The 27742-nt window shown below is 41.6% G+C and overlaps 2 protein-coding genes across 5 annotated transcripts in view; one reads left to right on the top strand and one right to left on the bottom strand.

Moving 5' to 3' along the window:
• Positions 1 to 3975, bottom strand: part of sorbs3 (sorbin and SH3 domain containing 3) — a 61119-nt gene extending 57144 nt beyond the window's left edge. Inside the window, exons 1-2 of the mRNA XM_088937496.1 lie at positions 3869 to 3975; positions 488 to 568 (exon numbers count right to left, since the gene is read on the bottom strand). The gene's annotated coding sequence lies outside the window, so the exon portion shown is untranslated. The remainder of the gene's footprint in view (positions 1 to 487; positions 569 to 3868) is intronic.
• rhobtb2a (Rho related BTB domain containing 2a) lies at positions 574 to 26922 on the top strand. 4 transcript variants are annotated; one of them, XM_088937532.1, is made up of 11 exons: positions 574 to 667; positions 2676 to 3996; positions 12344 to 12545; positions 15624 to 15727; positions 15977 to 16162; positions 17428 to 18383; positions 19902 to 20020; positions 20403 to 20553; positions 21439 to 21527; positions 22409 to 22514; positions 22798 to 26922. In XM_088937532.1, the coding sequence occupies exons 2-11, from the start codon at positions 3935 to 3937 to the stop codon at positions 23007 to 23009; spliced, it is 2187 nt and encodes a 728-aa protein (XP_088793658.1). In that variant the 5' UTR covers positions 574 to 667; positions 2676 to 3934; the 3' UTR covers positions 23010 to 26922. The 4 variants fall into 4 exon arrangements, with proteins under 4 accessions (XP_088793658.1, XP_088793677.1, XP_088793668.1 ...); XM_088937551.1 differs by lacking the exons at positions 574 to 667; positions 2676 to 3996 and adding an exon at positions 6981 to 7810; XM_088937542.1 differs by lacking the exons at positions 574 to 667; positions 2676 to 3996 and adding an exon at positions 6981 to 7894.
• The last annotated feature ends 820 nt before the right edge of the window (positions 26923 to 27742 follow it).

Here is a 27742-nt window from a genome sequence, read left to right as displayed (position 1 = left end):
AAGGCCCTTAACCCCAACTGCTCCAGGGGTGCCATATAAATAGCTGGCCCTGTGCTCTGACCCCAAGCTTCTCTCCCTGTCTGTGTGTCTCATGGAGAGCAAGTTGGGGTCTGTGAAAAGACAAATTCCTAATACAAGAAATTGTATATGGCCAATAAAGTGATCTGTGGCTCAGGCTTTGGAAGGTTTCTCCATAAAGCCCGCCATCTTGATCTCCCATCAGGAGAACCCGACAACCTGAAATACTGTATATGTCAGCACTTCCACTATACTAAAAAATATGCAGGTTTTTGGAACGAAAGAGTTAAGGTGTTAATAGATAGGGTGCTTGCACCTTCACAAAGTTAAACAAACAGTGCGCGTGACAAAATTCCTGTCCATTGCTCCCACTTGCTGACGCAGGAAGGACTCATTCATGGCTTTGAACTTCACTGTATGCCCCGGGCTGTAAGCGTGCCTGAGTGCCAGCGAGTGCTTCTGTACGGACCTGTCAGCCTCATCGCTTGTGCTGGTGTTCACAAATCTTTCTTCTCTGCTTACGGATGTAGATCGAGCGGGGAGGGAGGAGCTGAAAAACAGTGGAGGGACACTGAGAGAGAGAGAGACAGAGAGAGAGCAACTAACCCAGCTCCCAGAGACAAGTTCGGATTAGAAGACCAGACTGCAGGTAAGAAAGAAACACACAGGGTGGGCTCCTCTGAAAAACGTTTTCAAAGCGTGGCTGAGATTTACAGAGCACACGTCCAATCCACCACACCGACTGAGCCATTTTCGAAACTGCTGTTCAACCGCGGCAGGGGGTTTCAATGTTTAACCAGGAGAACTCAGAATGCGGCACGTCTCAGCTGCAATGAAAAAAACTGATCTGCACTTGAACTCCAAAGTTAATGAATCTATACGGAAGCACAGTCTTAGCTTGGGAAGAACTCCTTCTCACCCTGTTGGCAGGTACAGTATTTCAGAGTGTGTAACAAAAGTTTGTAGAGGGCCACATACAGAAACAGAAACAATTTGCCTGCTAAAATCCAATATATCTCACTCAGAGACTTTGAATGGATTTAGACAAATTTGTCCACTTTTAATGTTTAGCAATTAAAATGGTGTGATTACCTCACATGGATTCATTCTACAATTCACTTGTTTGACAAACAGAAGACAATTATCGGTGAGACGTTTTTGTCAAAGGCACGGTGACTGTCCAAGTCAACTCCTACAGTAGGTTCCTGACACAGTAGATTTAAGTTGACTGTACTCAAGTTGGGCATTAGTTTTTAGAACCCATCTGTTAAAATTACCCATCAGCCTTCGTACCAATCTGTAATGTTTTAAAAATGTCATTCAGATTCACATTATACAGAAACAGTGCAATGATTCGAACTCTCATTGTCCAGTCTGAAATTTAGCGATTTCACACGGACATTTTTGCCATAGTGTTTACTGCAAATTCAAGAAAAATCCTCATTGGTACTCTGTGTCCACAAGTGAAAATATGTTTGAAATTTTCTTACACTGCAAATACTGTCATGCTGACAAAATAATTACAGGAAAAAGTTCAGTCTTGCGAAATTTAGGTTCAGATTAGCATTCTTATTATTAATAATAATTGCTTACTCTTATATAGCACTTTTGTGGAGACGCCAACAGGAAAATTGGCCAGGACGCCGGGGTAACACCCCTACTCTTTTTGAGAAACACCCTGGGATTTTTAATGATCACGGAGAATCAGGACCTCAATTTTACATCTCATCCAAAGGATGGTGCCTTTTTACAGTATAGTGTCCCCATCACTATACTGGGGCATTAGGACCAATATAGACATAGAGACTACAGGGTGAGCTCCCCCTGCTGGCCCCACTAACACCTCTTCTGGCAGCAAGCTTAGTTTTTCCCAGGAGGTCTCTCATCCAGGCCCTGACCAGGCTCACACCTGCCAAGCTTCAGTGGGTTGGAGGTTTTGAGCTGCAGGGTGATAAGACTGCTTTAGAGAATATATATGCTATATTGTGTGATATACAATATGTAATATATATGATACCATTGCTCAATTTGGTGAGGAACAGCACTTTACCCTATTAGCTCTGTCACATAATACCCATACATGAACAAGGACTTTTTTTTTCTGATTCTGATGGTAATGTACAGGATGATGAAGCAGCCACTGAAGAAAGCTGCAAGAATATATTTTTAAAGTAACACTAAAAAAATCAAAACTTCACATTGTATGGCACATTAGACTCAAATGAGGTACCTCTGTATCAGTAACCACCAAACGTTCACCTGACCCATTGGACTGTTTTGGAGTTTTCTCTTATCGTGTAATCACTTACTGAATGACACTATTTGTAACACAAAATCTGATGAAATATCTGATATTTAAGATCTCTTTTGACGAATATCTAATCGAGTGTCACTATACACACGGCAGCATTTTCGGTTTCAGAGGCCTATCGTAACGTTTTCGTCTCTGTGAACATCCCTTCCACATTCTCGCAGTGTACGTCTCTACAAAAATGTCTGCATGAAAATTATGTCACATTTGAAATTTAGGTTATTGCTACACATTGTCATAAAGAGTGCTAGCACCATCAGATCTGAATTGCAGTACATTGGCAGAAATGTTGACTGAGATCATCCCTGTGTTTTTTTGCAATTTCTCTCAGTCTCTGTTTTTGCAGGACATCTGGATAGCAGTGTGCATCTAAGCAAAGCAGCAGGACCATGGAAGTTGCTGGTTATTATGAGTAAGTACTGTACAACCTCTTAAGGGTCTGAATAATCAACTAGAGCTCAATTAGCCTATCAGAAAGAACTCTGTTGAAAGTATAGCCTAAAGACACAGGGAAACTCCAGGACCAGCGTGGAGAAATAGGACTTCTCCGGTATGGGAAGGGACGACAGATGCACATTTAATAATTTAAATGCACCAGCTCTTGAGGTGCTGGTGCTTTAAAGAGAGCCTGGAAAAACCATCAGTCACGCTGGCCCTGCAGGACCAGGATTGGTTACCTCTGGGTTATATGAAAAAACCTGACCAAAAAAAAAAGGCTGAAAACTTAAAAGTCCACGGAAGGTTTAGAAAGGCAGCCAGTCAATTCCTGGCATCAGAATGGAAACACTGCGGACACGGACACGGGACGCGAAGAGGAAGCTACAAACCGGACCGGACGCTATTCCATCACAGCGCACGCATGGACTTTCGGAAACACTAATTGACCTGAAAAGTGTGTTTTTTTTCTGAAAGGAGAGGGGCACGCGGAAGAAGAGGCGCTGAGGATTTATTTGAAAGGAAACTCCTGGTGTGCTGCTGACGTCGGCGCGGTGACCTTGCGAGCGGCGGAGTGCAGTACCAATTTAACCTGAAATCCCGTTAAACCCGCCGGCCCCGCGGGGCGTTCCGTACGAGCCAGCGGCAAAGTGGAAACGCACAAAGCTCGTTTGCCCCGTCGCTCCGTACGGTCCCAACCCCGGAGAGTTATGCTGTAGGTTTTGAGATGGTTAAACATTTGAAAGGGAAGCTGCAGTTGCATCACGCGGTGACTTCTAGAGAGGGATTTGCTCACCGCGTTATTCCGGACTAGAAGGACAGATCGGCTTTCCGAGTGCGCGTCCGCGAAATGTGGGTGTCCTGTCGTACATAGCTGTGGGCTGTGCGATGCTGCAGCGCACCGCTGAAACTGAATCCGCCCCCAGTACCTTGTGTGCGGGCAGAGGGTTCAGTGGCAGCGAACCCGCTTGGGAAACAGATCCCGTAGCACTGAGCAATAAATAAATCACCGTCCGACAGTGGAACGGCACGGAAAGGCCTGGGAACTGCGTTAATCCGTAAACGGAGTCGAATTCCTCACACACACACACAAAAAAGCCTTACTGATTTATGCCGGAAAAATGAAGCGAACTCCCGGCTTCCTCCAGGTGCTGGCTGCGGCCGGTGGAGATGAATTCTTCCCTGAGCTTTCAAACGCCAGCCAGCCCGATGCACCACTTCAATACACTACGGTAAGTAAGAGGAGAAGACGTTACTCCATCTGCTTTCCCCATGTCTTCGTACATACTGTATTTAAGCATACCGATATGTGTAATTAAAAGATGTATACAAACTAAAGCCAAAACAACAACAACAACAAAAAGATAGGCCTTATTAACCGGTTCCAGTGGGGTTTTTTCAGGTCCTGCAGTGGTAAAACGTACTCTGAAAAGAATGACCAAATAACTTCACACAGTAACACTGTGGGAAACTGCGTCCGAAGTACCGGTACAAGAATTAACTGCGTGTTCATCCACACACTGTTATGTTTTCGTACACCATTAGAAAAAAAGAAGTTAATGATTTTTTTTTAATCTAGTTGAAACAGTCCCACTACTAAACATAAAAAGGAGTAAGGGATTACATTATTAAATTAAATATTATTATATTATTAAATCGGTTAAATGCATGTATTGTATACTAGCCTGGTTAAGCATAGGAATGATAAGTTACATTTGTGTCATCTTTTGTTTGTTACACATATACTCTGGAGATGTGTCTGGAAGCTTGCCATACACTGGACCAGAGGCATACTGCGAGAATATTGTCTATTCTGGTTTTTAGAAGGTATTGGGTCTCATGATTATTGATGCTTGTTGTAGATGGACGTTACGTGTGCTGAAAGATGGAGTAGTTGTAGTTGTATTTTTGTTGAGAGTCTAGGTCTGGGTAATACTGTGGACTGAGTTGCTAAAGGACTCAATACTGAAGGTAAAGGGGGAAATTATAGGTGAATTGTCCCTTACAGGATGTCAAAGGCTTTACTCCCCACTATGTGGGATCCTAGACAATTTGAGTTCCCAGTGCTTCCTGCCACCAGAGTTTCACAACCCTCACACACGAGAAAAAGTAAAAAAAAACAACCCATCACACGAAACGCACTTAAGCTATCCCTGTAGTTACTAGAATGTGGCAGAGCTGCAGCTTGAACAGCTACTGTATGATGGAAGCGATTCCGTCAGGTTCTGCTGAGTCATGTGGATGGTGTTCTACTGAGCTCAGGCTCTGAAGGGGCTTGGCCAGCTCTCCTGAATTCAAGAAAAAAAAAACTCGGGGGGGTAAAGGGCTGTTGGGAAGCTGTGAGCTACAGTTCTGCTTCAGGGCTTGAGGTCCAGTCTTTTTTTACACTCATTCCTCTCTCCCGAGTTCCCGTCCCAAGAGCTTCACCAGCACTTGCTGCCTTTCAGCAAACATTTCCAAAACCGTGGACAACGCAAGGAGTACAAGCTAGGGCAGCCATGAACTGATGTTGGAGGGGAAAGGCGCATGAGGAATAGCATCTGACGCTACCAAAGAGAAATTGATTCCCCACTTTAAAAATGGAGACACGCCCCCCCCCCCCCCCCCCCCAGTCAGTATGACCAGATCAGCTGTTTTTATGCTTCGCTTGTTTGCTCTGTGTGCCAGTGAATTACTTCAGTTCCAAAACTCAATATTCACAGCATTTTAAGCAGAATCTGTGTCTTTTGTCTGCGTTTACATTTTTGCCACGTCTTGTCTGTTTTATGTCATATCAGTGCCGGTCCTGCCAATAACGTGCTGTATTCATTCAGCAGAGCCCCTTTCCACAGCTGTCGTTGGTAGGATTAGGCGATGAGCTGTGTAAAAAGCTGAAGAGAACAGACTGTGCGATGGACACAGAAGACAAACAGCCCACTTTAAAATAATACAAAACAAATGTCATAGTCGACTCTATGACATTCAGTAATTGAGTTGGGTTGGATGCAGAGCTGGGGTTTGGATGTGGAAACTTCACATCACCTGACTTGAATATTGTGTACAATTATGGCCTCCATGTTATGGGAAAAAATATTGCTGGTCTGGTATCTGTCAAGACAAGACCGATCAGATACTGGACATGCTGGGGCTTAAGGGAATGTCCAGCACTGGCAGGCTGGAAGAACTGTATCTTTATAGTCTTGAACAGAGAAGACTATGATGGGATGTAATTCAAGTATTTAAAATCCTCAAAGGTACTGACAAAATCAGAGGGCGCGAGTGATAACTACATGGGAATGCATTTAAAAACGTGAACAGGAGGCATTTCTTTACGCAAAGGGCTGTGGGAGTATGGAACCAGCTACCCAGCAACGTTGTTGAAGCCGATACCCTTACAGTACTTCTTTCACTGAACGGCGGGATGAAATCTCTGGATCAAAGAACTACTCTCGTATGTAACTTTTCTTATATTCTTCTTATGTTGGTTTTTCCTGAACTACAGTACATATCTCCTGGACTTCCTGTTGGGTATCTATTTGCTGTTGCTTCCGTTTTGTTTCAGGTCTTTGAAAAGTCGAAACTAAGTTGTTTTCAATCGACGTGTGTTGATATGAGAAAGGCTTTGACTCCAGGATAGTTGTGAAACCCCCTTCCTTTCCCCGTTTTAATAAATAGTAAAACAAAAATGGATTGTAGGCTCCCATACGACATGAATTAAAATCAAATATCAACCACTAGATTAAAAGAAGACCGTGCCCCTGAAAGTCTCAGTTCCTGTGTGTCAGAATTAGCGACTCTCATGTTTGCGTCCCCGAAAACAAAATATCTGAATTTCGAATGTTACAATGTTGTTCATTTTGTGATTTACAAACGAACTTGTGCAGCCACTGCGACAGCTTAAACCACGCATTTTTAACCAATGCATATCAAAAATAAAACCACTCCATATGAGCGTCTCCAGTTAATAGAGACCAAATACCTACGGAGTCCAAAAATAACCTACGCAGTGGAAACGTGAAGCTCTCACCATTAAGAGCGACCTGCTGATGTTATGACCCAGCAGTCACGAGTCACCTTCACCGTATTATAACCCGCGGTAACGAGCAGCCGCGGCAGCCAATCAATAGCAAGCAGCGTAGAAGTAGCCAATCAACACATTATCCATCGTAAAAGGCGGGGACTGAAGACTTTTTATGAATGAGCTGAAGCCTAGGTCCGCAGCAGTATTGGAGTCAGTAACTAAGACAGGGCTAGAGTCTTTCAAAGCTTCCATATTTTGAACGCTTTATTCGACAAATCTAATTTGTTAAGAAGTGTTTCTTCAGCGCGCAGTGCGTCTGGAAGATATCCGTGGCAATGAAGCATCTCGGTTTATTTTCTTTCACGTGACCACGTCCGGCAATAACCGGGAGACGTCTGCTGTCCGTTTTGATCAGTGCTGCTCAGCCCGCTAGGCTCTTAATTTGTAGTTTCCGTCTTTTTTTATAGTTTTGAAGTGTATGTGTGTTGCTGCCGGGGGCGTTGAAAAGACCGTTATAGTATAGCAGTAATGGCGTTTGTATGCGTAACAAGAATAAGAAGACTGGCTTTTACCAAACTGGAGAGGATCGTCTTGCAAATGCGGTTTTGGATCTCTGACAGCTGATGTTCAATATAAGCTTTGTCATTCCGAAACGATAGATTTGTCCTTGATTTTCGGATTGGAAAACCTCATTGTACCTTTGCTAATTTAATCTTTGTGTTATGTTTTCTTTCTAGTGAATGTTACATACTGTCATAATAAAACAATGGCACTTCTGTGGTTGCATTTAAATATTGTTGCTTATGGAATTAACATATTAGTTTCTAAAATATGCACGTTAATGGGTTAAATACATCAACTTCACTTTTAAAATACATCTTTAGTTCTTATTTTGTAAATTAATTGTTATGTTAAATAATCCATTGCGTTTATGTATGGTTGCTAAGTGGCCGTCTAGTTTTGGTAAGAAATAAAAAATCTGTTTCCTTGGAAACACCAGACTGTAGGACAGCGAAATCAACTACCACCATTTTCCAGACTGGGAGGTGAGCAAAGTCCGTTTCCCCCCCTCCAGACTGCCATTTTATTTAAAGATTACGATATATTGATCAACCGGAGAAAAGATTAAGGTAAAAACACTGCATGTTTCACCCCATGTTCTGAGTTTTGACGTTATCGCCATTTTAACGTGTGGCGTTAAATGCACTCGAATTGAGCTTCTTATGAGCAGATAGTTATACAGCGTGTCCATGGACATATGTTAATGTATAATTAATTTAATCGCGTTGGCAGAATCGCTGGCAATCCGTTCAAAGCTGTATGTGTCTAATGTCCTTAGCATCCTTTTTATTTTTTTGGCGTTTTTCTATAAATTACTTGTAAACGTGAAAGAGAAGCACGTGTTTCGATTGACAGCTTTGGCTATTCAAGGGAAATGACGCAATCTGGCCAATTATTATATAGAACGTCCATGGTTTTTAGTAAAATGTGTGTTTTCAAGACGTTTTTCTAGATGGCAATATTTTAGGGAAACTTGACATTGAGGCTGGAAGCGAGTTGACTAAAGGGAGCAGCTGTGTGTCGTCTGTCATTATGGATTGCCTTGTCTCAGTTATTCCACTAGGCTTTTTGTAATTAAAATCTGAAGCAAAGGAAAAAGCTGGAGACCGTGTTAAGACGGACAAGGGCATAGAAAGTAAAACAGAATCCGTCTTTATTTCTATTTCTGAACGAAATCACCTGTATCATTGACAGTTTTCACTTGTCAGAAATCTTGTCTAGGAGAAATTAGTTGACTAGAACAACCTTATGTGAAGAAATGACATTTTTTGTTTCTTCAACGTGATGCTGTGAGTTTGTGCTTTAGTTCTAAAGTTTTGTGAGGGACAGTCTAGATAGCAGGTCAGTCCCTGGGCTGACAGGCTGTGGATTTGAGTCCTGCACTGCAGACACTGCTATTGTACCTCAAGTGAGGTACTGTACCCCTGTTGCTCCAGTCTACCCCGTTAAATTGGGACCAACACAGCCTGTGACATACTCTCAGCCTCTTGAACACTATAGTAACCAGGATGAGCTCTGGCCCAATTAGCTACTAGTATAGTATGGATGTGTTACAACAGGACGTAATTGTATGGACTGAGTGAAACAAACATGCTTTGTTGTGAGAAAATTGATCAAACCACCTTGAGGTAAGAAACTGTTCAAGGTGTATCATGCTTTTTTCTCTGCTTAGAGGCCCTACCTTTAAAATAATGTGTGGCTGAAACAAAGTGATGAAACATCTTTAAACCGAGTTGTACAGTTGCTTCTGTCTGTGGAGATAGTCTTCATTCACATCATATGTAAATCACATCATATTACATCATATGTAAATGATATCATATATATCATTTTTTCCCCTGCACAAAGCTACTGTATACAGGTGTGAGGTGTTTTCACACCAGGTATAAACGTTATGTAACAGGGCAATGGTGGCCCAGTCTGCTGGCTTAAATTACAGTTCAACTCTGAGCTGAAGAACGAATAATTCAAGTGGTCAAAAAAGAACAGTCCTCCTCTGCCTTCATCTACTAATGACTCAGAGATACTCATTAAACATTCTAGAGTTTAGCATGTTCCTGCAGAGCTTGGAAGGAATGGTTTAGTACCATTTAGTACCAGGTGGGGCTGCACATTGGTGGAGGTGGAGGGGAGTCCCCATTACCTGTAAAGCTCTTTGACTGGAGTGTCCAGAAAAAGCGCTATGTAAGTGTAAGCAATTATTATTATTATTATTATTATTAGTAGTAGTAGTAGTAGTACTTTTTTCCCACCCCTGCAGATCTCCAGCAATTTTCATTGGTCAGTATCTAAAAAAGAAGATTATTCTTGACTTAGCTAAGTGGTTGAGTTATACAGTTTGAAAACTTGGTTAGAAGGAATCACCAAAAAACTCTTCATTTTTACATTATGGGACTTAGAGATTCCATAAGCATAACACAAAGCAACAAATTTAAAACTTCAGCATAATGGATCCATTTAAATTTTAATCAATTTCCATTAAATAGGCCTACATCCTCGATAGCAGGTCTGCCCTGTATTTGTAGTTACAATCTCAGGAGTCGTAACTCATTCAAGCTGGTCTGTGAAATGTTTACCTCCAAGACATAAGACATTAAAACAATTCAAATGGAATCAGTTAATATATTGATTTAGACAAAGATAGATTAGAAGTACTAAGCTATAGACTGCATGATGTACTGTATCATCTTAAAACTGAAAGATATTCTTGGCATTTCTACATGTTGGCTATATGTAAATAAATATAAAATACTACCCTGTCTTTTCTCATTAAAACATGTCTTTAGTTTTGATTATTATTTTTAGAAAATTGAAATAATTCTAGTAATTATTATGTGCAATAATTCCTAGCCTTATCAAAATCCAAAAATAGTACAGTGCACTATTATTTATATGGAAACAACAAAGATTAGTGGAGCCCAGTTAGTTATGTGGCTGGGGGTAGATGGGTGAATTGGTTTGCTGCCCTATTTACTGGATTCATAGCTTGGGCAGTCTTCCTGGTGTAAACTTTCAGAAGCCACACACAAGAGAGAGAGACTATTTTTTTTTGACCAGTCATCGGCTGTTGCTAGGCAGAGAGGTGGATGGAAGGGCTGGATCAGCTTTTTGTTTATACAGCACTCAGGAAATGCCAGCCTCTTTGCTCAGTCGTTACTGTAAAGCACTCCCCTAGTTGCTTCCCATCTGGGGATGGAGAGTGTAGGGCCTGTACAGAAAGTAATAACAGGTAGGAAGCACTGTTAATTCTTTCCAGTTTTGTCTTGCTTGTCTTTCCTGTATCTAGACAGGGTCTCTGTCATCTAATAAGTTGGACAGACAGCAACATGTAAGGAAAAGATATCTTTTGAGTTGTACACCACAAATAGCTCATTTCCTTTTGCATTTGTGTGACGTGGAGAAACCAGTTTTGTTTTACACATCCTCTCTGCAACTGTTGATCAAAGTGCTTTATACAGGATTCGATCAAATAATGGGATCTTATTGTACTGAGTAATTATTTCCTAAACTATAGGATGACCTGAATTTTAAGGAATTTTATATCTCAAGCAAAGGGGAAAGAATGGCAAAAATAAATTGCAAGAGTTGACTTGTTTCTTTGCCTTGTGTGTACTGTGAACTGGCAAAATTTTGTTATAAGCAGGAAAGAGGGAGCAGTTCTTTTCTGTGAAGCCTTGTCCTAGCAACTTATAAGTAGACTTCTAATTGTTCCCTAAGTAAGATTTTTTTTAAGATCACTTTATAAGCCCTATACAATTTCTTGTATTAGGAATTTGTCTTTTCGCATACCCCAGCCTGCTCTCTATAAGACACACAGACAGGGAGAGAGAAGCTGGGGGTCAGAGCGCAGGGTCAGCCATTTATACGGCGCCCCTGGAGCAGTTGGGGTTAAGGGCCTTGCTCAGGGGCCCAATGGAGTAGGATTCCTCTGCCGGCCGCGGGATACGAACCGGCAACCTTCCAGCCACAGGCCTGTAGCCTTTGTAACATCGCTGCACATCCATTCCTTTGTGATCCCATTTTTATTTTGCAAAGGCACCACATAAACTGACGAGCCTTATTGCAGAAAGGATATCGACACAGAGAAAAACTATGACAAAGAATCATCAGCTCAAACGCTGGAGAAAGTTGTCAGGCTTGCACCACCTTAATTTATTAAGCTTTTATGATGTTTGAGCTCCAGGTGTCTGCCACAGTATGGAGTGCTTCGTCGGCAGACTAGCTCGAGATTTCTTTGGTCCTGACACTCTTGGCTGAGAGACTGATGCCTGGCTGTGAGGGTGAGGCTGTCAGAGGCTCCCAAAGAAATGAGCTGCAGCAGAGGCAGCGGCTGGGGAGGAAGGAGTCTGCAGTGCATTGGATGCTGGGAAAGAGACTTACCTGTATATATACTCCAGTACTCATGTGATCAAGGACTTTGTCCATTCCCATGCCATTCATTTCAGACTCCATTATACAGCCACATTACACCAAGAGGTCACTGTCCTGCAAGACCTGTTCTGTTGACTTTACAAATCAGCAGCCGCTTAAGACCTTGGAAAAGGAATACATTTATCAAATTAGGCAAGGGATTGGTCCAGTTCAGAGATCAGTAGAAATGAAACTTCATTGCACCGCCTTCAGAAAGCTTTTCCCACTCAGAGGCGCCCCCTATGAGGGAAAGAGGGAATTTCTTGACTTGAACACGTTTCCTCTAAGGCACAGTGGCTCAGAAAACACTTGGTCCAATGAAGACCTGGCTGCAGGGTGAATGTCATTCTTACCTGGACACTGCTAAAATCGCACAACAAATTTTAATTTTTACTATTAACATGCTTCCATTTTTGTAATCTCTAATTGCACTACTCATGGCGAGTTTATTTAGGAAGCTTTGAAAAGCAAAATTAAACTCTTGAAATAGGGTTACATAAGGATGATCTAAGGGTTCTCTCATCCTTGTTGAAGGACACTCGGGTTTTAGGAGCCAGGTAAATTTGGGACGGTATATGTTAACAGGTTTTCTTTCTCAACCCCTTCAGGTCCCAATTGATGGATTCTGACATGGACTATGAGAGGCCAAACGTTGAAACTATCAAGTGCGTGGTGGTCGGAGACAATGCCGTTGGAAAGACGCGTCTCATCTGTGCCCGTGCCTGCAATGCCACCCTCACGCAGTACCAGCTGCTCGCTACACACGTGCCCACTGTCTGGGCGATAGACCAATACCGTGTCTGTCAGGAGGTCAGTGACTACCTTAATTACTTAATTGAACAAGTTTGTATTTGGATTTGGGAAGTCAAAGTACTGTGCCTGTCTGTTTACATTCAGTCAGTTGCTGCTTGAAAAGCATCTGCAGACCAGCAGGGCTCGGGCTCATACCCCACCTGTATTGGACGGAAATGTGTTTGAGAACAGTGAGGAAAACAAACAATTATTTTCAGGACGTATTATGCAAAAGACCTTCTTCAGCTTGTTTAGGTAAATTAATTATTTCATTAATTACCTCCTTACAGTTTTTCTGTATTATATTTAAACATTATTTTCATTATGCATGTTCAAATTATTATTCCTATTGGAGGAACAAGTGTTTGAAGTGTGTTTTGGATCTTGATTTGGCTCAAACCAATCATTTCTCAAATCAGAATTAGTAGTTAACATGAGATTTATATTTACAGTACTCCTTTTAATTTCCTTCTGTTAGTGCAAATCTCCAAAACTTGAAAATATCACAGTACTGCCTCCCCTATGTTTTTCTGTGGGCTGCAGATATACCATAGTTCTTCTAATGACTGATTATTGTCCTGTCCTATTCTACTGAAAAAATACATTAAAACTATTATAAATATCGATGGATTGTGAAAAGCTTAGGGTATTTAATATTAATTTGTGCAATGATTTTTATACACCGCACATATTTTTATTAAAGCAGACAATTTGAATTCATTTACCACAAAACTCCTCAGGTTCTTCAGGCCTCCATTATTTCCAAGACTGATCGCCAAATTAGAATCTTTCTATTCATACTGAGTGTTACAGCTACATGAGGGGTGGTCAAACACCTAGTTAATGTCAACATTTGCAGTGCTCTCCAATCTTCAAAGCAAGAAAGGAACTGAAGTGTTTTTTCTGATCTGTATTAGTCAAACATCAGTATGTTAGACAAACATTCTTCCCTAGAATAACAAATCTAATCCCAGAATTAACATACCTGCCAGATTCAGAACAGCTCCTACTGAGAGAGGGGGGAGGGAACTCTGTGGAGCTGGCAGCCCAGTACGTAACCTCCTGCTCACACTGAGGAACAGTGAGCCTCTCAATAGTGTTTTATGTCTTGTATGTTGTAGTGTATATAAATGTCCTGTGAAGTGTTTGTATCGTAAAAGCTTGTAGCTGTTGTATTGATTGTATATTCTTTGGCAACACTGTAATTCAACAGTCATGCCAGTAAAACTGTTTAATTTTTAATTTGTATGGGGTCTGAGACACATTCATAAAAGGAATTGTCTGGTTTAGGTAGGTTAATTAAGCTAGGGAAAATGATTGAGGGTTGAAGAATAGAGGATAGAACAAGCAGGTAGACAGCAGCGAGATGAGGAAAGGACACTGGAAAAGATGAGAGGAAGAAAAAGGAAAGAAAGACACAAGGAGAGAGAAGAGACAGTGCCAGGCAGGAGGTTCTTGTCTGATTAACCTTTAAGACTAGATTCAAATTAAGTATTTGAAACTTGTGAAAAAAGCTTGTTTTTTTAGAAAACTCTGATTTCCTGTATGGGGAATCCCTAGGTTAAAGTCTCTCTTCGTTAGTGGATGTATTTTTAGAATAGAGGTTTACTTTGTAGTGCTTTAACTCTAGGTTATATTCTGTTTGGAATAGAAGGCAGGTTTATCTTTTTTTGGGCCTACTAGGCTTTATATCCGATAGAGCTTGTTTGTAAATAGAGTAACTTGTGTGTTGTATGTTTAAATTGTGAGTTGTTTAATGTGTCCTTGTCATTATTAATCAATGTTTGTTAACCCACTGTGCCTGATTTATTACTCTCTTCATCATAGCAGTCCTAAAGAACAGATCTCTCAGATGCCTTTAATTATAAGAATATATTTCTTGGCATATATTTACAACTTGGGGGTTATGATTTTTTATTTTACATATTAATTAACCTGCTCGGCCTACTCTGTTTTCGTAACGCCCTTTTTTGTAACAATATGATATTTGAGATTTTTTGCCTAGGTCTGTAGATTTTGTTTCCCATCATTTTTTGCATAGGAGTTTGTAGGGCAAGAGACACGATTGCAGATGTTCATTTAAGTAATTACTTATTTGTCATTAAAGAATTAATTAGCTGTAATTGGTTAAAGTAATTAGTTCCTTGTCATTGACTTCTTTGAAATTCAAGACTTTCTGGTTGGCTTTCACTCTTGGCATTTCCTATGAGTTTGCAAGCTTAAACAGCTCATTTCATTCTCAGTGAAGCATGTTTTCTTGTACTGGCAGTGAGTGTTTAACAGTCTGTAGTAGTAGTACAGAGGGGATTTCTCAAAATGAGAAGGTTTCCTACCCCAGTCCAATGAATTCTTCAACATCAGAAGTGCAAACAAGCCCACTGAAAGAAATCAGACTGAAACTGCACATCATGTTGACTTCCAACTCTTTGTTTTCAGTCCTTTGTAAATCAGCATGCTTCATTTACAGTAGCATTACTTTTTAATTGTCCGTAATACATGCAGAGTTCTGAAGAAAAAATTGTGTTGTTGATTATTTCTTCACAGTGATTGCAATTGCTTGCAAAGATTAATAGTGGGGTGCTTAATTTCTGAAATGAATAGTTTATCATGTTGTTTTTTTTATTTAATATGTTTAGTAATTTAATTATGTTTTTTTTTTAATTATCTTATGACATCTTTTACAATACAGTGTTTTGTATTTGAAAATATTCTGCTGTTGTTTCTGCTCGGATCCTTAGATAAAATGTTTCTCTGCTAGGAAAACAAAAATTCTCATCAATGGAGGAGCAGTAAGGTGTTGTTGAGCTGCGTATCACAGAAAACAATACAGTGGTCTCAGACCAGTGCCAAGCTGCCGGAGTTGCTTTGTCATATTGACTGCGTACTATATAAATTCTAAAGCTGTTCATTTTAAAACAACAGATCTTTAGCGCAGTAGATAAACACAGCACATACGCACTAACAAGCAGCAGCTACGACAGACTTTTGGAGGGCAAGTAAATGGAATTAAATAAATGAAAAGTCTAGATCATCCATACTATTGCTCAAAGAGACTGGCAAAATCAATTTAAAAAGTATGTCTGTGTTTTTCAACAGGTGCTGGAGCGATCCCGGGATGTAGTAGATGATGTTAGCGTGTCCCTGCGTCTCTGGGACACTTTTGGAGATCACCACAAAGACCGCCGATTCGCTTACGGCAGGTACTGGGCACCACATTTACTTTTTTTACTCTTACATTTACTCTTTTAACTCTTTCATTCCTGAAGTTCTCTTTTGCATGACGGAAGTGTGAGATTTCCTGTTTTCTGCTCAAGCATAGACTGCGATGATCAAAGCCTTTTCAAACCACATCGTTAAGAGTGGAGCGTTCAAGAGGCCAGTGATGACTGTTCTCTGCCCTCTGTATCTTTCACGCATTCTTACATCTGTTTCTGCTGACCCTCTGCCAGGTCGGATGTCGTAGTTCTGTGTTTCTCCATTGCCAACCCCAACACTCTGCACCATGTGAAGACCATGTGGTACCCAGAGATCAAGCACTTCTGCCCACGGGCACCCGTCATCCTGGTAGGCTGCCAGCTGGACCTGCGCTACGCGGATCTGGAGGCTGTGAACAGGGCGCGGCGCCCCCTAGCCAGGTCAGCTGGCGCTTCCTCTGCCAAGGGTGTTTTTCTAGTTTCTCACCGTAGTTGCTGTGCATTTTTCATGGCTTGTTTGTCAACATGCAATACAGTCCATTAGCCTCAAGATGTTGATAGAGCCTTTTTGTCAAACCAAATAATGAGTAATCATTAAGCAATGATTTAACTGCTTTAATCGTTTCAATTAGTCTGTTATTACATAAAAGTATTAGTAGATAAACAATGCTGTAGGTACAGTACCCACAAATGTGTACACGTTATGAATATCTACAGGACAACAGTATAACAATCAGACATTTGTTTGTGAGTGTATACTGTATAATTGTGGCAGATGCACTATTTCAGTTTGTTAGGTTATTAGTAATGAGAGCTGAAAAGCTTATAGATGTCCTTGATGGCTGAAAGGCTTTAGGATAGGATGAGCTTTATTGATTTCTGAAAATGGTGTAAAAAGAATTTAAAAAGGCTTATATTGCACTCGTTATTGGCGGTTGAAAAAGATACTTGCCCTTGTTTATGATAATTGGCTGTGAAATTTAAACACGGCCATATTTTGGTAATCTGGCGTTCTTAAACTGATAAACATTAGGCTGTTAAAATTTGTCCTGCAGTTTTAAACATTGAATTTTTGGATTGATTAGTTGTTTATTGTCAAATTAGTGCAACCTGAGTTGCTATGAAGACCTCTAAAAGTTCACAGTTTACTGTACTGCAGTGTTAAGAAACAAGGAATTAAAAACTGCACAGCCTTACTCCTAGTTAAAATTCACTGCCCACATTTCCCCTTGCATTTGATGTGAAAGCCCTGGAGTCTCTCTTTATACTAGAACAGATCCAGCAGAAATTTTTTTTTATGTTCACAGGATCTTAAAAGATGCATATGAAGGTTATTAGCACCAACTGACACTTCACTGTCCTGCCCTTCGAAACAAAAAAATCTAATTATTTTTGCACAAGTAAGAATTAAAAGCCTGTCATGATTAATACAAGGCATATTGTAGGCCGTGTGTGATGCAGGGCAGCGTCTGTGCAAATTAGAATGAGTCAGAAAACCTGTCTTTCTGAGAGCCGTTTGGATACCAGGACTGCTCAGTGTTGTTTTGGAGATGCTGTCTGTCCAATGCGGTGCATCAGAAGATACTCTTATACCTTGAATCTCATCTTAAATGAGATACACTCTAACTTGTGCCATGTTTGTGTTTCCCTCTGCTTTTCTCATTCCGAACCCATTTGCTGTTCCACACTCCCCTTCTCCACTGCAGACCCATTAAGCCCAATGAGATCCTGGCTCCAGAGAAGGGCAGGGAAGTGGCAAAGGAGCTGGGTGTGCCGTACTACGAGACGAGCGTGGTGGCCCAGTTCGGGGTGAAGGATGTCTTCGACAATGCCATCCGCGCCGCCCTCATCTCCCGCCGTCACTTGCAGTTCTGGAAGTCCCACCTGCGCAATGTGCAGCGCCCGCTCCTACAAGCGCCCTTCCTGCCGCCCAAGCCCCCACCGCCCATGATCACGGTGCCCGCGCCCCCCTCCACCACCGAGGAGCACCCGGGCCGGCTGCTGGAGGACCCGCTCTGCGCCGACGTTATCCTGGTCCTGCAGGAGCGCCACCGCCTCTTTGCCCACAAAATCTACCTGGCCACGGCCTCCTCCAAGTTCTTCGACCTCTTCTCGATGGACCTCAGCCCCGAGGAGGAGGACGAGCGGCAGACCCCCAGGAGCCAGGCGCTGTCCGGCCGAGACCTGTTCATGCGAGCCGCCAGCTTCGACATGTGTGAGAACAACGGAGAGGGCGACCGCGCCAGCCTGCGGGCCTCCACGAGTGACGGCACCCTCCGGGGGGGCTCCTACGGCAGAGGGCGCAGGGGCAGGCTGCTGTCCTCCTGGAGCCGGGCCTTCATCAGCATCCAGGAGGACATGGTGGAGGACCCTGTGACCTACAGCTCCCGCCTGATGACCGTGGTGCGCATGGACCCCTCCATCCAGCTGGGCCCGTTCCGAGCGGTGCTGCGCTACCTGTATGCGGGCCACCTGGACGAACGCGAGAAGGAGCTGATGCACATTGCGCACATCGCCGAGCTGCTGGAGGTCTTCGACCTGCGCATGATGGTGGCCAACATCCTCAATAACGAGGCCTTCATGAATCAGGAGATCACCAAGGCCTTCCATGTGCGGCGCACCAACCGCGTCAAGGAGTGCCTGGCTAAGGGCACGTTCTCGGGTAAGGATTGCTGTACGGCATTGGCACTGAGTCAGATCACAGTCCTGTACACACTGTATTATTGCAGTCTTGGGAAAAACTCTAATATTCCTCGGACAGAAACTGACAATTAATCCTATAGGAGTCCAGAAGAAATTACTCAGTCCAGTACAAGTAATATGGAAATTATCACATAATATTGCAGAATTCTGGAAGGGATTATAAATCATTCCTTTTAAATATCTAAAGAAAAATATTGGCATAATTTCCGTGAAACACCTCGTGACATTCCTGCAGGACATTTCACAAAGGCAGTGGAATCGGACAAGATTCTGTTTAAACAGTGTGGCTCAGGGGCTTCGTGTACTCCTCTTTCCAGCAGCAAACCAAATATTAAACTGTTCTCTTCTTTAGATTAAGGTCACATTTCACATTCAAATTTAGAATTTGAATGCAGAAGAAGATAACTCAAATCTTTCACATCAAAATGCTCCTTTTAAAATAAAACAGACCATTTAAAATAAATGGTCTGTTTCAGCTGGAAATAAATGCTGTTTCTCGCAGTATTTGTGCTGCTTATTTTAAAATCATTTGCTCTGCCATGCAAACTTTCGGACAAGAGAAATGTGCTGCATGCTGAGAAGGTTTGCAAAGCACAATACTAAGGGACACAGTGCTGTGGACTGCCTTCACTGCGAAGCATAACCAGTGTATCTAGGTATCAGTAACAATATTTTATTGAGGTTGAGGTAGGAATGCATACTATATGTCAACAGTATACTGTATGCAAAACATTTTGCCAATATTTTTTAGAATTAATTCAGGTTGTAAAGATTTCATACAGTATTTTCTTAGTTTGGGTATTAATGAAATTTCAGGGACTCTGAAATTCTTCTTAGCTATAAAAAGTTTTTTTTTGGCCAATACTTATAATGCTTAAATACATTTCTGGCCTCCTGAACCTAAAACCACCCCTGCTTTCTGAACGTTCTCCAATATAATGATAAAACTGAAGAGAGAGTTACTCAGCTCAGTCGTCACTTCTGAGCAGTGTGGTGCTGTACATCCTGCTCCACTCCCGTCATGAGTGTCACTAAATTTTGAAATGTTCACTTTAGATTCTGCTTTGCGTCACAGAATTCTGACTGGTTTTCACTTACCTACTGTATAACTGTTAACTGATACATTAAAACTCCACAGTCATAGGCAGGCAAAAAGCTTGACTAACGCTCAGAGTTCTTAGTAATTCAGTTGAACGCATCATGCTTTTCCATTGGAACATGTAAAGGTTTATTACATGCTGAAAGGAAAAGAAAATAGGGTCAGTGTTTCAGCTGTGGAGCCTGTTTCAGGTGTCTCTTTTTGTTTCCTTTCAGCATGGAATAAACCTTTACCTCTTCCTTTGCAGCCTACGCATGATGACGCAGCTACCTACTTGAAATGCTTTCCCAATGGCAAAAGTAGCAAACGTAACGTAGGAGATCCTTCTGTAGGAGAATAAATTCGAAGTATGGCTTTTCTATTTCTTATCTCCATCAGATGTAGTGTTTAAGTTGGACGATGGCACCATCCTGGCTCACAAGCCCCTGCTCATCTCTAGCTGTGATTGGATGGCTGCTATGTTTGGGGGACCCTTTGTGGAGAGCTGCACCAAAGAGGTGGGTCCCTTGTGAGAACTGGAAGGGACAGTTACTGAGGAATATTTGAAGTCTTAGAACTTTCTGATTGATATAGAAAAAATGCAGCACATTGCATTGCTTTGAGGACTTTTGGGACGTTGAGAGTCATTTGAAGTGCTGCTACGTTGCCCTGGCTGCACCAACCACAACCACCATCACACGTGCTTGTATTTGTCAGTCGATTTAACACCAGCTTCCTGGAGATATTGGCGCTTTCAGTACACTGACATAGTTTGCACACATTAGCTCAAAGATACGGCACCAACTTTTTAAAAATATTCACCAACCCAAGGGCTCTCTCAGAGTTCTAACCACGCTCCCACCCTGTGGTCACGCTGTCTTGTTTGTGTGTTTCTTGCAGGTGCTTTTTCCCAACACAACGCGTAGCTGCATGCGGGCGGTGCTGGAGTACCTGTACACGGGCCGCTTCTGCTCCCGGCCAGACCTGGATGCCATGGAGCTCATCGTCCTGGCCAATCGCCTCTGTCTGCCTCACCTTGTGGCGCTCACAGGTACCTGGGGCTGGTGCATTGTGCATGAATATCACATGAGCAAAGCCACAAGACCAGACAGAGCTGACAATCAGTAGGATTGAGTCTGGAGCTGCATCTGTGTGAATGAGCAGAGGTTGATTCCAGGTTGGAGAGTAGAAAAAGCACTGCGGAGGCTACTTCTCATAAGAGAGAACAGGAATATGCAACTTCTTCTGTCAGCTATAAATCGATCAACTGATCAAACTCACTTCTCATTTTTGGATTTTGGATTTTCACCCTTTACAAGGAGTTTGTCTCCCAGATCTTTATTTCTCCTCCCATGCCCATTCTCATACTCTCTTCCATTGTCCTCCTTACGTCCCAGAGAGATAGAAGTGGGGGTGGGGCAGTGGCTGTTTCTTTGAGTTGTGCGCACAGTGGCCAGTCTGTTTGTTGGGTATGGTTTGTTTTCTTTTTAACGTTCTGTTCTCTCCCCTTATAAGGTCTTCTTGTTGCTATAATATAGTCAGCACAGGCACCAAACATCACAGATAGAGACACACTGTTTGCCTAGACACTCACGCAGTCAGAGTGAACACATCGGCAGTGTGGAGGTGTTGGGCCAGTAGGGGACTGGACCTGGGAAAAGGCCAGGGGAGCGAGGGACAGTGAACCCTAGCAGTTTGTATACAGTCATGGTCTATAAGTTACCCCTGCTCTGACAACCTTCCGTGATCTCCCGGACATTCCCGTCCCGTATTTAAGTCCTGGAGTTCCAGATCATTTGACCTGTGCTCAGATAGTGGAGTGGAATATATATTGCTGCATAACTTAGAGCTTACAGCCGTGATCATCAGAGGGATGCAGTGTGGCCTTCAGCAGTCAGGAGTGGTGAGGGCTCACGGAGCTGGTGTCTCGTTGCAGAGCTGTACACTGTGACAATGTTGATGGAGGCAGCCATGATGGGAGTTGACATTGATGGAGATGTGCTGGTGTACCTTGAAATGGCGCAGGTATGGGTAGATATATCTGATCTCTTCTTCCTGATGGGGAATATGATTCAAAGAAATATATTGCTTTTATATTGAACTTCTAAATTGTTTTATTGGGACCCTCTACATACTACCTCCTCCATCTCTTTCTTCTTATTCCTGGAGATCTCATTTCTTGCGGTTGCCGGTTTATCTACATTAATTTAATGTTTCCCTGGGCAAAAGGAATTGGCCTGTACAGCACAGGTGGAAAACGTAAGAAAAACATAAGCAGTTGAATTGAGAACAAACGTCCAAGCTTTTGTTGTTTTCTATAACATTTCCCCAAAAAACTGAAAAGTGTAAACAATTTAAAACCTACTTCAAGGGCAATTAAATTGAGCTAAAATCAAAACCAAGAGGCAGATTTTATTCTTCTGCCAAATTAAAAATGCAGCATCCAACATCCAAACAATGTCTTTTCACAGAACAGGACTGTTTTCTCAGAATAGTGGAACCTTCATTCAGAGTAGGGGTCCCCACCCTGGTTCTGGGGTCCTTCACACCTACTGGTGTTTGTTCTTTTGTTTTTTTAAATCCATCTTAAGTTGAATTTAACTGCCAAGTTGTTTGACTGGAATTTGTGCTCGTTTTTGAAAAATTGAAATGTGGGTGATATTAAGAATCTCTGCTTATAAAAGACAGCCTCCAACATACTGTATGTAAGGACCTGGAAAAAATAAATGCTCAATCAGGTCAATTAAGGGTCCAGGTATTGTAATTGGGATGTGTGGGGTGCCCGGGACCAGGGCTGGGAACCCCTGATTTAGAGGAAATTCCTATGGAATGCCATTTTTAGACAGTTTGCTCTGCTAAGCACTGAGTGTTTTCTTACCTGCCTCTGTTTTCGTGTGTCCTCGTAGTTTCACTGTGCGCATCAGCTCACCGACTGGTGTCTCCACCACATCTGCACCAACTACAACAGTGTGTGTCGCAAGTTCCCACGTGACATGAAGGCCAAATCTGCAGGTACCGTATTCACCTGTTAGAACAGTAGAAACGAAGACAATTAAAATGTACAGAAATAATAGCATTACTGCAGCTTCAGTGGCTTTACAGTTAAACCAAATTAAATCTCTTTTTTGTGCTGTAATTGCGGTAACTGCCAGAAAAATTGGAAAATAACATAAATAATTCTTTAGCATTCTGTTATGAATGGATTTTTAAATGCAATTTAACATTTTAATACATGCGTACATGACAGCATGACGTGACGACAAGCAGCGCGTTCTGACCTTCTGCTGATTTCCAGAGAACCAAGAGTATTTCGAGAAGCACCGCTGGCCGCCCGTCTGGTACCTGAAGGAAGACGATCACTACCAGAGAGCGCGCAAGGAGCGAGAGAAGGAGGACTACCTGTACCAGAAGCGGCAGTGCAAGCGCAAGTGGCTCTTTTGGAACCTGCCTTCCTCCCCATCCTCCAGCTCGTCCTCCTCCTCCTCCAGCTCTTCTGCTGTGGTCTGATCAGCTCTTGAAGGCCCTGCCCAACCCTTGGAAAGAGGAGCCAGGGGGGCGTGGATGGGAAATTCAGCAACAAAACAGGTTGCACCCGAGGCCTTGACATCTAGGCCCACCTTCACCGCTCTGTGGTGTGTTTCTGCGGGGGAGTAAATAGGACTGTACCCTTGGCTGTGCAGTTTTGGATTGGAAGGTCCTTTCAGGGCAGGAGAACATCTAGGTCAGGCTCACGTTTTTTTTCCCCTTTCACGTCTTGCTTGTTTTCCCTATAGAGAGCTGTGGAACATCAATTTCTGTGGAGTGCACTGGCCTCGAATATGAAGATTTTCCTTCTTTGGGACACGGGAGGAACAAAAGCTGTCAAGCGTATCTGGAGTATTCAAGATCAATGTGGGGAGAAAACATTCACGATGAGCCAGAACGCCAGTCCTCTAGTTGATGCTGATACCAGCTGATGTTTCTTTTGCTTGGGTGCCCCGCTAGAGGAAGTATGACAAAGGCAGAAATAAAAACCTTTGGCATGCTGACATCTTCCAGGATTTGCAGCTAACACCACCTTTCAAACTGCTAATGATTCTGATTATGTGTCAGTCGGTGAATATGTGTCCCATTAAATAACCAGCAAAACAGTTAAACAACAAGTCTGTATTTTGACACTTTTTAAGCCCAGTCATAATGTATGTCAAAGTGACTGGGTAAACCTTTTAAGGCTATGTCCTGTGAAACATATCTTTAGATAACACAGCATCCAGTTTACTCCAGTCCTTAAAATTCACATTAAGGACTGATCAGGAACAAGAATCAACTTGACTTAATTGAACAGACATATTCTTGAGATTAAGCAATGTTTTCTTCTTCAAATTTCAGTTCTATATTGGAAAAATCAGTTCATACAAGAACCTGGACAACATACAAAAATGCATAATTTGAGGTAGCTTTTTATTGTGTTTTGTTTGTTCTTTATATTGAGTGAAAACAAATCCAAAATGAACTTGGTATTAAGCTGGAATTCTGTATCTGCTGCAGTATTTCTAGACATTTGATTGATTTTAGTGAAACAAAAGTAGTGTCCATATGACGATGAACTGATCATCTGTAGGTGTCCCATCACATTATAGTGACTGATGCATTGTGATCTCTGTCATACCATAAGAGAAGAACTTCTTCCCGTGTTGTGATAACACACACTTGCAGTAAGGGACAGAAAGGAGTGTACACTAGCGAAATGCACTTAAATTTGTTGGAGCCTGAGTGTTTACTCTTGGAATGTCGCTGAAAAAAAAAGAAAACTGTCTTGGAATATGTTTTTTCTTCAAGGACCGGTCAAAGCTTTTATTTGTAAATACAAAACTCTCCGATACGGCTCTTCAAACAGCAGCAGTCCCAGTGAAAAAAGTCAGTGTTCATCCAAATAAGTACTGTAACATGGTAACCATCCATCCACAGTACCTGAAATATTGCTCAGCCTAATGCAACCTGTTCAGGTAGCAACTGGGATGACCTGAAGCTTACAGCATGTTATTTTCTTGCTTAAACATTGGAGAGGTTTTGGGGTATTTTCTTATCTCTGTTGTCAATTAAGGTTAAAGGAGCACTGGAGTTACTAAAAAGAACTAGTGAGAGAGACATTGTGAATTAGTTATGGATCCTCATCTTATACCCATGTCTTACAGAGAGCCTCGTCTGTCTGTTTTCCCAGTGCTGCTGTTCAGTAGGGGATCTTCCTGCCAGATTTCAAGGAGCAAGCTCTGAAGAGCATGTGTGTTGAGTTTTATTACTCTGCTTGGTGTGCTGTGACTGCAAGTGGCAGTACTGCACCCTTGGTGGAAATGGACTTGTGAGATGCCTGAGTGACTCAGCTTCTCCTCCAATGATGGACAAAGTGGGGGGGTGGCTTGTACTGTCCCTGCCCACTGCATCTCCAGAAAAAAACGATGAATGAAGTATTTAGTGTTAGTGAAAACCGGGCATTTTTTGGAAATGTGATTAAAAAAAAGGATTTGTAATACTTATGCTAAGGGATGTAACACAATTGTTTTATCTGCAGCCAGTCAATGTACAGTATATAAGCCCCTGGAGATCTTTGAGAAAACCATTCTGTACTGTGACACCTTAAGTACCCCCTGTGGGGTTTATGTTACTGAGTTGGGAAGTCATACAAGGAATCAGACAACTTGCAGAAGACCATGGGATTTATGTGTGTGTATGAATACAAACAGTACGTGTGCTATTATCAGTGTCAGGACGTGCCTGCTGACTTTACACAAAATGAAATAGATGTTTTTGAATAGATCTTTGCAGCTTCCTGTGGATAATGGAAGATATTCAGAAGTCTCTCTGTGGATTATACAAATTTTACTCAGTAATAATCTAAAAACATGAGTCTTGCAAATGAGAGTTTTGGTTATTAGTTTAAATATGTTACAGTAATTGCTCTGCACTATTCTGCTACACTGCAGTATTGGACTATTCAGAGTTTTTCTTTTGTTGTTTATCCAGGTTTGGTTTTTGTGTAGTTAACCCCACTTGGTTAGTCTAAAGCTTGTGTTTCCATGCAATGTTTACTGTAAAATCACTTTTTTAACAAATGAATAAAAAGATAATGAAAATGAGAAATATACACACACAGTGTGGTGCATTACACCCATGTATAGCAACATCTTTACAGGCCTACAATCTGAGATATCAACTCTTATCTGATCAACTCAGAATTTGTGTATATATGTGCACACATGCATAAAATATATGTCTCATATATACAGTATACTGTAAATACAGTACATGTGTGTGTATATATAATGTAAATGTTTTTGCATGTGCAACTAATATATTTATTAAATGCATAAGACTACTTCAAAGTTAAGGCAAACACAAAAAGCTACTGTTTTTATTAGGAAACATTTTAGTTATACACAAAGAAAAACAAGGAGCATGCATAGATTGAATCAGTTTAGAAATCAAAATTGCTTACATTGGTTTAATTGTAAAATGTACAGATTGATGCTGCACATAGATTTATTTAAAAATGTAGTCTCTGGGTTCAATATTCCTGTTTTATGCTGCAAAGTCGTTTGGGATTTCTGTGAACATTGTTTCCATCTGTCTTTCATTTCCTGGAGAGGAATGGGAGGTGCTCTTACTGGGGGGTGGAGTAATCACAAATTATGTTACTAAACCCAGTGGTAGGTTTGAGGCTAGGAGACAGGCACCTGCTCCTATAGCTTTGTGATATGCCATTTCACCCAAGGCCACAACACTATGGCCACCTCTATACGGAGGCTCACATCAGACCTACCAAAAACACTTCTTAGTACAAACAGCTGCCAAAAGCACTGTTCTGTTGCTTGTATATCAGAAAATCAAAGGGGAAGCACAGTACTCACAAATTAATCTTCACTATCAATTAACTTTTTGCTGATCATGTAACCTGATCCTGTCAAATGATCTTCACAGTGCGTTACAGTACCCAATTTCTGGTATTTTATTCTGAGCAAGGACAGAGACTTTCATGGTGTTATGGACTCCTGCTGAACATAAAAACATGATGGTTATTTCCTGTATTTGTCATTGTAATATAAGTTGGTTTTGTCAAGTAAAATGTTCTGAATGTTTTAATGAATGAAGCACTGTGAAATTTTTCGGATATTCTTGCAGAGTGATGATTTCGTCCCGTGTTTATGCCGTTACAAAAAAGTTTTAGCCTAGGCAAACCAGCTTTTCTTCAATTAAAAAAAAAAAGAGTGTTGTGGAAATTCATATATGTATATACATACTGTATATTCTGCAGGCCTATCCACCTCTGCAGATGTTTCCAAACTGTTTCACGGCAAGTTAACTCTTTACTACAGAAGAAAACGTTCTCTAAAATTTAAGCACTTTTTTTGTGGAACCATACAGTATTAAATTAAGTTGCGGCTTGACTTTTATAACGTGCAGTTTGTTTTTTAAAAAAATCTGTCAAACCATTTGTATTCCACAGTGAATGTGGCCAAACACAAAATTTAGGAGCAATTTGTGTACGAGTGGAATTTAAAATTTACATCAGACATGCTGAATCTGTTAAAAAACAGGGACACTGCAAAGTAACTTCTTACAAACTGTAACGCTTGTGTTTGCAGAATAAGGCGTATATGGTGAGACATGCTTTCTCTTCAAATACCTTCTCAGAGTGTGCAGATATGGTCCTGAAGGGGCGTGTTTGGCTTGTTGGGAGAGAATCTCTTTTCTCAAGTAGTTTGACAAACTGACTCATGTGACAGCTCTGCAAGCTAAGACCCAGGGAAAACAAAATGTCAGAGGTGATATCACTCTGTGCTACTGATGACACCTTATGTAGGATAGCAAAGTCAACAAATTTCGGCTTCATCCTGTAGATGGGAATGCTTCACTCTGAAGAGGTAGTGTTATAGTGAGGAAAACATTAACAGCACTATCATAAAAATATCAGCCTGGTAGATGCTAAACAGGAAATGTAACATACAACAGAGCACTTTATGGGGGAGCTCTGATTTTAACCACTGTGAGGAATTTACAGTATATGGCACTAGCAAAAAAACGTCCATTGTGGAAAACGTGGTGCAAAATTCTTTTTGATAACGTGTCAGACCAGAAACATAAAGGGTGCATCTTGCCATTTCATCTCGTTTGACAAGCTCACAATTGGTGGCAAAACCAGCCTCCGTGAAAAGTTCTACATAAAGGAAATCACTGTACTATACATGCTGTATATCACAGGGCTG

Source organism: Atractosteus spatula, chromosome 2, assembly GCF_055471065.1.
Source record: "Atractosteus spatula isolate fAtrSpa1 chromosome 2, fAtrSpa1.hap1, whole genome shotgun sequence".
Taxonomy (NCBI): Eukaryota; Metazoa; Chordata; class Actinopteri; order Semionotiformes; family Lepisosteidae; genus Atractosteus; species Atractosteus spatula.
This window is presented reverse-complemented; position numbering and strand designations above follow the sequence as displayed.